At 42.4% G+C, this 9,751-nt stretch overlaps 1 protein-coding gene across 1 annotated transcript; it reads right to left on the reverse strand.

Annotated features, from left to right (window-relative positions):
• Window positions 1-8,757: 8,757 nt before the first annotated feature.
• Window positions 8,758-9,492, reverse strand: LOC108529763 (60S ribosomal protein L9). Its single transcript, XM_017872262.1, has one exon. It carries the CDS (start codon window positions 9,452-9,454, stop codon window positions 8,876-8,878), a length of 579 nt encoding a protein of 192 aa, XP_017727751.1. The 5' UTR covers window positions 9,455-9,492; the 3' UTR covers window positions 8,758-8,875.
• Window positions 9,493-9,751: the final 259 nt, after the last annotated feature.

Genomic DNA, 9,751 nt, shown 5'->3' on the forward strand with positions numbered 1-9,751 from the left:
TAAGGATAGGAAAACGTTAATGTTGAATTTAAAAGAAACAAATGAACCTTTTCAAGGTTTAAAGGCTTTTAAACAGACCTCTACTTTTAAGTGGGCTACATTCTAAGGAATTTTTAAAAACTGTAATCTTGAACTTTGTTAGGTTTGTTGTTGGTAGTGGTGTTGATGTAGTAAGTCTAGTGTTATTGAGTATTATAGAAGAGAGCAAAAGAGTAAATATAGTGATGTTCATGAAAACCAGCATTCTTCCTGTGAGAAAAGAGAGATAAAAATATGGGCTGGGCACAGTGGCTCACACCTGTAACCCCAGCCCTTTGGGAGGTCAAGGTGGGATCACTTAAGTCCAGGAGTTCGAAACCAGCCTGGGCAACAAAGCAAGACCCCATCTATAAAAAAAAAAAAAAAAAAAAAAAGCTCGGTGAGGTGGTATGTACCTGAAGTCCCAGCAACTTGGGAGGCTGAGGCAGGAGGATTACTGGAGTCTGAGAGGTTGAGACTGCGGTGAGTTGTGAACTTGCCATGGGACTCCAACCCGAGCAACAGAGCAAGACCTTGTCTCAAAAAAATGAAAAAGATAAAAATATGGACTGGAGGACAAGAGGAAGAACTACTGGTATTGGACTGGAGTTGGGGGATTCAGATAAATTAATGATTTTAAATAAAATATACTTTCTGGCTCTGTCTACTAAAAGGGCCTAGAGGCAATGAGGCTCCAATAGTAAGAGCACTCTTCCTACCCATTTTTTTCCTAAGAACTGAAGGTTTCCACTAAAAGAAACTGAATCTCCTTGGAGAAATGGCTGATTCAATGTCTGTAGCAAAGAAAACGCAAGATGAGCCTGGGACCTCCTCTGCTACAGAATCGTGAAAGTAGTAAAGAAGTACTGAAAACCAATGGGCATAGGTCAGAAGGACACAGAGACCAACTGGAAGGGGCTCCCATTGGCCTAATTTGGGACAAATTGAGAACTGAAAAGAAAACTGATGGTAATGATTGTTCTTAGTTGACAGTGATACTCAAGAACATTAAAACGTGAGTATGAGAGAAGAGAGAGCATTTTCTTAAACAACAGAATGCCAGCTTGTAAAGGTGGAAGAAATGATAGGATTAGAAAACTGTGATTTTGCAATCACCAACATTATAATTGATTAAGTCAAAATTTATTAATGGATGCTAGAACATGGTTAAAAGTTGTGGGGGAACAAGATATTTTCATATCCTCCACGTAGCATCCCAGAGATTACTTATTAATTATAAAGTGGGAAATATACCTTTATTCTAGGTATATTCTTTATTTCTAGTGAAGAATTCTAGCAGACAACACCGTAATCAGAGGATTATATTTAGCATCACCTATAATAGGGCATAGTGGTATCATATGCCTCTTGCTATGAACACTGAGAGGCATCAAACATTGCTTCTGTAGAAGTTTTTGCTAAAAGTCTTTAAATCTAATTCTGAAGAAATAACCAGATAATCCAAATTGTGGAACATTCTATAAAAAGAACTGACCTGAAGGCCCTCTCCCAATTCCCCCACAAATGGCAAGAGAACTGTTTTAAAACAAAATAGACTGTAGAGATGTGACAGCTAAAACAGCATGTGATTCTTGATGAATCCCAGATAAAAACGAAAACAAAGACAAAACTAAGACAAAACAAAACAAGTAAAGCTCCAAAGGGCATTACTGGGGGAAAAGCTGCATATATTTAATAAGACTTTTAAAACATTAGATAATATATCAATGTTGAGTCTATTATATTGACAATTTGATTATATAGAAGAATGTCCTTGTTTCTTCGGAAGTAAATGCTGAAGTACTTTGGAGTGAAGCTTCATAAAGTTTTAATGTACTTTCCAATTTTCAGCCAAAAAACACCCCTATCTATCTATCTATCTATCTATCTATCTATCTATCTATCTATCTATGAAAAACACCCATATATGTATATGGAGTTATGTACAATGAACAAGTGTAGTGAAATGTTAACAGTGCGTGATTGTAGGTGAAGGATATTTGAGAGTTCATTGTATTTTCTTTTTAAACTTTTCTGTAGGTTTCAATATTTTCCAAATAAAAGGTTGGGAGTTAGGGAGGCATAAACATGTAGACGGCCAGTGGATGCCTGGCCCCAAGGCAGTCAACCTACAGATTCACAACTAGAGACCTAGGACCTAAGCCACATGGCCTGAAAAGATGAGCTATTCTATATCGGCCAGGATCCTCTTGGCTTCAAGTAACAGGACACCCGAGTCAAAGTAGCTTAAACCTTCAGGATACCTCATATAATAAGAAGTCTGAAGGTAAATGGCTCGAGGGCTGGTCAGTTTGTCAGCTCAAGGATGTTGACGCCCTCTTCTGTCAGTTTCTCTGTCATTCTCTTGGCTTTGCCTCATGGGTGTACAATAGGTACAACGGTGTCATGCATCATGTCTTCATGTGACATATCCAAAGCAGGCAGCAAGCTGATGGGCCGGCTCCCCATCAGGTCTCGCCCTCTTGTATCAGGGACAACACTCTTTCCCACAATCCGCCCCCCCTCCCTGCAAAATTCCCTTACCTCTCAGTGCTCTTACAAACCTATGATATATTCACCACCTGAGGTTGTTCACCTGAACAAACCTGATAAGGAGGGTGGTTGCTGAGTGGGCAGCCAGCGGTGTTGGCCACATGAGCCATCCAGACTCCCTCGCTCAGGAAACGGAGCCTAGAAACCCAAATTGTGTGTGCTGTAAGTAGTCCAGCTGATGGGGAATGGACAAGAAGTTGAGGACATGAGCCATGTACAAGCCAAGGTTAAGACAAGAGAGAACACCATCTCTATCCCTGTAGTGATAGAGGGTGAGGAAGCCATTTGGTAGGGAAAGTGGAATACAGCGCATGGTCTGAGTCAGTGAAGCTGCCCTTAGGCTCCCCCAACTGCCTGGATTCCTATTGGCTTCTGGTTAAGATTTCAGTTCTGGGCCACCTAGAATGAACTAGTGAGAACTCTTTATTGGCCAGTAACAGAACAAAATACTGCCCTGGCACCAAAGAGGAATTAGTTATAAATGTTCAGGAATGTCTTACTATCCAAGGCAAGAATTGTAGGAAGTGTAGCCAGGCCTTAGAAAGTGCTAGCACCAGTTGGCTTCTCTTTGACTCTTGTCTCTGTGTTTCTCTACTGAGCATTTTATTCTTATCTCTGCAGTAGATAAGCGGATATCTTTGCATCTGGTCTCCAACGTTATTATACATCCACTCACATCTCCTGAATTCTCATAAAAGTTTTGACGCTGCTAAGAGCCCATGTAGTAGACAGTCTCTCAGTCCTACTTTCAAATTCCCAGAGGAGAGAAGCTGAGAGGCCTAAGTTGGGTCAGATGTCCCATCCATCAAGTCCATGGGCTTCAGGTCACAACAGATAAGTAGGGGGTAAGGAGGAGGAGTATTAGGAGAAAGCGGTCATTGACGTGAGGCTGGAAAGATATCCCAATGGCATCCACTGCGATCCCCTTAAAGTACTGGTTCTCAAGGTTGGGGGTAGGAATTCCTCCCCACCCCCACTTTTGGCAATGTCTGGAGGCATTTTTGGTTATTACAGCTTGGGGGGTGGATGCTACTTGCATCTAATGGGTAGAGGCAAGGGGTGTTGCTAAACATCCTAGAATGCTCCCATGACAGAAAATTACTTTGCCCAAAATGTCAATAGTACTGAGGTTGAGAAATCATGCTCCCCTTTTGATTCTGTAACGGGCCTTCCCACCAAATGGAGCATCGGTATTCACAGAGCACAAACCAGTGCCTAATATGTAGGAGGACTCTTAAATATCTATTGGACAGAGGATGAGTGAAAATACCATTCTAAAACAGGGTGGACACTGATTCTACTGCTGATTACCTGGGTTCAGGGTGTACTCTGGGGGAAGCCACCATGGGAGCTCACAAAGGCAGGGGATGGTGAAATGCTTGCCCTGGGGAGTGGAAGGTAGGGGTGTGTAAAAGAGAAGATGGAATAAGCAGAAACAGATGCAAACAGAAGACAGAACCATAAACCCACGCACAACTTGCTCTTGCAAGTACTCATAACACACGTAGCAGCTGCTTCTCTGGTACCTACCCCTCCCACACACCATAAGGGAGAGCTGTCAAGCCTTAAGTCCTGAACAGCTGTGGGATATGATATAAGCATCTCTTTTCCCCAGTAATTCATCAGGCAGGCAGGTACAGGCTCCAGGCCACTGGGGTTTCCTTTTTTGGTTTAGTAGATACACATGCTTTCATTTCTTAAGGAGCATTGTCAGCCTGAAATCTTAAAAAAACAAAAATACCTGTAAATAATTTAGAGTGAAGACAACTCCAGAAATAAGGAGAAGGAAGAGTTTGTAAGGCTGAGTATTTTCCTAAAATTCCTGACAACCAGAGTCTACTACTGGGCAAAGGAGAATAAGTTTTCTGGTAGAAACGCCAGAAAAGTTAGATTGTGCAAAGTCTTTGCTGCCCTCTACTGATTAAAATGAAGACTAACATGTGGTTTGAGAGGAGAGAGGTTTTTCAATTACCATTCCATTTCTTCATTTACTTTCCCAACAAGTATTTACTCAGCTTATACTTCGTGCAGGTGATGTGCAAAGCATTAAGTAGGGTAGCAAAAAATACAGATCAGGTATTTCTTCTCGTGAAACTCACAATCTGCCAAAAGAGACCAATTTTGTATGTCAACAAACAGGAAACATCGTAAGGTTGTTGAAAGTGCTCTGAAAGTAATTAACAGGGTAATGTGGAGGGGTGTGTGTGTGTGTGTGTGTGTGTGCACGCGTGGTGGGGGGGTGGGTGTGGGCAGGCAATTTGAGATTGACCTGTGAGCTAAGAATGGAAGGTTGTGACAAAGCCAGATGTGCTGAGAGAGGCCAAAAGCTTTTCAGGCAGAGTGAGAAGTGGGTGTAAACTCCAGAGGCAGAAAAGTGCTCCCTGGGCCCTTGAACTCAGTGCAAGAGCAGAGGGCTGTGTGGAGGAGAGGCCAGAGAGGTGGGCAGGGCCCAGTTCACAGAGGGTCCCAGTATTTTGCCCAGGAGCTTGGATTTTGTTTGGCATAAATTTTATTCAGAAGAGGAAGCTATTGAGCATTTGCTATTTTTGTCTTTCAAGGACTATTCCTTTTAATAGTACATACTTGCTACAGAGTATCAATAAAGATTTTTTTTGCAGAAATATCAGAAAGTTTAAAAAGTACATACATTAAATAACTTTATTAGCATCTAGAGAGGCCGGACACAGTGGCTCATGCCTGAAATCCCAGTACTTTGGGAGGCTGAGGTGGGTGGATCACTTGGGGTCAGAAGTTCAAGACCAGCCCGGCCAACATGGTGAAACCCTGTCTCTACTAAAAATACAAAAACTAGCTGAGCGTGGTGCTACACACCTGTAGGCCCAGCTGATCGGGTGGCTGAGACTCGAGGATTGCTTGCACCTGGGAGGCGGAGGTTGCAGTGCGCCAAGATCGCGCCACTGCACTCCAACCTGACTGACAGAGCGAGACTCCATCTCAAAACTAAACAAAACAAAAATTATCTAGAGAATTATTCTGTCTTCTGTGTGTATGATGGACAGTAGGGCAGCAGGGCAAGAGGAGGAGACAGAGCCAGGTGGTGCTGTGCGGGAGTCAAGCTGGGAAGATGGACAGAAATGAATGGATATGAGGTGGCTTTGGTGGTCTCACCTTCAGGAACCTCTGGTGGGTTGGATGTGGAGGACAGTGACATGGGGAGAGATGCCAGGGCTGTGAGGACAAGAAAATCAGCTATGACACACGTTTGAAGAGCAGTGGCACCTGTAGGCTCCATCCCCGGCTCCTTGCTGGCCAGTGGGTCAGGGCTATTTGCCTGTCCACTGTGCTCTCTCCTCCTGCTCAGTCTGGGTGATTACACCTGACAGGGCTCAGAGAGGCATCCCTCATAAAAATGGCCATAAAGCTGTTTGCTAATACGAAGCCGCCCATAAATGTCAGGTGATGAGAATTACAGCCCCGCAGGCTCATAAAAGAGAGAGCGTGTCATGGCTTGAGGAAGCCACAGCGACGGTGAGGGCACCGGACTGTCTTTCCAAGCTGTATTTCAGTTTCGGGGAAGGCATGACTGGAGGAAGTGGAGTGCTGGCTGAGGCCAAAGTGGCTCAGAACCTTAAGTGAAAGGCCCAGTTATCAAATCTGTCAGCAAAGCTTCCGTCCCCTGGCCCAGGGCTTCTTCAAGGTGAAGTGGAGTGCATTCTGAACTTGCAGAACTTAGCCAGGAGGAGTAGGGGCATTAGTGAACCTGGCCTCAGGCAGCCTCTGATTCCGGGGAATAAACAACATACTGTTTCCTACTTTTTCCGATCCTTGACTCACCTGTCAGCTAATTAGTACATAACCCACGTGTTCTCTCTGCCTTGAGCTGCTCCCCTGCTTACCATCTGTCTAGTAATCCTTTGATGCACCCCATATGTCCCACAGCTCTGACCCCCAACCTCTTTCTTTTTCTCCCTTTAGTTCTCTCTCTCTTTCATGTCCAGTCAACATTCAGCTAAAAATCACTGGTATCCTATAATAAGCATGACATTGTGCTGGGATGCTGGAAACCAGGCTGGGGGCAAAGAAACATGATATGAAGACCCCATCCAGAAGAAGTTACACATCTAGCTGACAGGCAGCAAGGTGAATAACTTCTTCTGGGAGCACATCCACACTTAAAAGTAAAACAATAGTAAATAATTGTGGCTAATATCAATATTGAAGGCTGACTGCATACCAGGTGCCTGCCAAGGGCATTAGCTCTTGTGGTCCTCCTGATAACCTGTTGAGGTGAGTACTACTACGATTCTCATGTTGAGATCAAGAGGCTGAGGCTGGGGAGGTGGGGACCTTTACAGGGCGACATAGCCTGTGACCTTTTTAAATTCACGTTGGCACAATCCTGAAGCTTGTATGCTGCTCTGCTCTGGCACATCAACCAGGATAAACCGAGGCTCCTAATAGCATGGGCGTATCCTGCATGCTGCTCCACTTCTGGGGACACTCTGCCTTTTGATTACTCTTAACTTTTCTTCCACACACACCACACATACATGTGCACACACACATCTTGATCCATAATCCCATCCTGACCCCTATCCTTTGGACCCTAATGACATTTTGACATTGAATAAAAATTATGCAAAATTATTGCCTGCTCATTGAGAGAGCATTTTCAGAAACAAACACCAATAACCCCAATAAATTCCAATAAACTCAACATAATAATCAGCCTTGATAAATAATAAACACCAATACATTTTTGAATCAATTTTTATATTACTTAACATTGTTTTAATTTTGGGGATTAATTATTTTTGGTTTCCTAAAGTGATTTCTTTCTTTCTTTTTTTTTGAAACAGGGTCTCACTCTTGTCGCCCAGGCTGTAGTGCGGTGGCATGATCACGACTCACTGCAGCCTCAACCTCCTAGGCTCAATTGATCCTCCCAACTCAGCCTCCCAAGTAGCTGGGACCCCAGGCATGTGCCACATGCCAGGCTAATTTTTGTATTTTTTGTAGAGATGGGGTTTCACCATGTTGTCCTGGCTGGTCTGAAACTCCTGGGCTCAAGTGATTCACCCACCTCGGCCTCCCAAAGTGCTGGGATTACAGGCGTGAACCACTCTGTGCTTGCCCTAAAGTTATGTCTGACAGTTCTTTATTTAAATTTTAGAGTTAAAATTTAATCATCAAGAGTTCTGTCTGCATCAAATTGTACCAGTTTTAGGTATTATTTGTGTGAGGTTTCTTCAGTGACTTATTTCTACCAGATCCAATTTTCCTGGGTCAAATTTTGCAGGTCTGCATTTCAAGATTTGCTCCGTTTTTAGTCAATATCACATTTTTACCACAATCAGTCATAGCCATTTTCAGTTTTAATTTGTGTTGGTTATTTTTGTCAGAAATATCCATTATAAATTGAACAGCAGATTAATGGTTTATTTATTCATTTCTTATTCAATGGGATGAGAAAATTGAACAACATTAGGCAACAGAGAGAGCTAGGCAAAACAGAGACAAAGACTCAGATAAAGATAGCAAGAGGAAATCAAATTTTAAGAGTAAAAATTATATTTATGGTAATGGTAATAGCTAATATTTATTGTGTACTTCTTATGAGCCCTGTTCTAAACACCTGCAATGGGCTTATATTCATTTAATCTTCACAACAACTCTTTTTAACTTCAATTTTGAGTTCAGGGTACAAGTGCAGATTTATTACATAGGCAAACTTGTGTCATGGGGGGTTTGTTGTTCAGGTTATTTCATCACTCATATATTAAGCCTAGTACCCATTAATTATTTTTCCTGATCCTCTCCGTCTTCCCACCCTCTACCCTCTGAACGGCCCCAGTGTGTGTTGTTCCCCTCTATGTGTCCATGTATTCTCATCATTTAGCTCCCACTTGTAAGTGAGAACATGCAGTATTTGGTTTTCTATTCCTGTGTTAGTCTGCTAAGGATATGGCCTCCAGCTCTGTCCATGTCCCTGCAAAGGACATCATCTTCTTCTTTTTTTATGGCTGCATAGTATTCCATGGTGTATAGGTACCACATTTTCTTTATCCAGTCTATCATCAATGGGCATTTAGGTGGATTCCATTTCTTTGCTATTGTGAATAGTACTTCAGTGAACATACGTGTGCATGTATCTTTATAACAGAATGATTTATATTCCTTTGGGTATATACTCAACAATGAGATTGATCAGTTGAATATTATTTCTTTTTTTTTTTTTTTTTTTTCCAAATCAACAGGTCTTTTATTGCATCATTTAAATATCACAAGTAGGTCTTAGGAGTCATCTGGCATCTTCTTTCTGTAGCTGGATAACTCTTAGATCTTATTCATCAGCCTGCTGAACAGTTCCTTTTTCAGAGACATAGATACCATCCAAAAATTTCCTGATATCCTTGTTTTTAACTGTTGTGGCTTGCTGAATCAAAGCCGCTGAATTTGAAACAAGTTCAATGTCATTTCCTTCAAGGATTAATTCATCTTTCTGGGCTTGAGATACTGAACAAGCAACACCTGGTCTCATCCGAACCCTGCGGATGTATTTTTCACCCAAGAAATTTCGGATTTCAACAAGAGACCCATTCTCCTGGATAACGACGTTGATGGGGAAGTGAGCATACACAGACCTCATCTTGTAACGGAAGCCCAGCGTAACACCCTTGATCATGTTCTGTACATGACTACAAATAGTCCGAACGGTAGCCAGTTCCTTTCTGTTACCCCACCATTTGTCAACCCGAAGCCTCTTTTTTTTCTTTCCAAGAAGACTGAGTTCTACATTGATGTGATTGAAGTCCCTCCGCAGGGTTCCTCTGGGGCCCTTCACGATAACTGTGCGTCCCTTCAGAGTAATGTCGACATTTTCTGGAATGTCGACAGTCTGATTGCTGAGAATGGTCTTCATTCTTGCAGTAGACGCAGCAAAGAAAGTTGAATATTATTTCTGTCTCTAGGTCTTTGAGGAGTCGCCACACTGTCTTCCACAATGGCTGAACTAATTTACACTCCCATCAACAGTGTGTAAGCATTCCTTTTTCTCTACAACCTTGCCAGCATCTGTTTTTGTTTTTTGTTTGTTTTACCTTTTAGTAATAGCGATTCTGACTGGTGTTAGATGGTATCTTATAGTGGTTTTGATTTGCATTTCTTTAATGATCAGTGATGTTGAGCTTTTCTTCATGTGATTGTTGGCCGCATACAT

Source organism: Rhinopithecus bieti, unplaced genomic scaffold, assembly GCF_001698545.2.
Source record: "Rhinopithecus bieti isolate Rb0 unplaced genomic scaffold, ASM169854v2 scaffold_757, whole genome shotgun sequence".
NCBI lineage: Eukaryota > Metazoa > Chordata > Mammalia > Primates > Cercopithecidae > Rhinopithecus > Rhinopithecus bieti.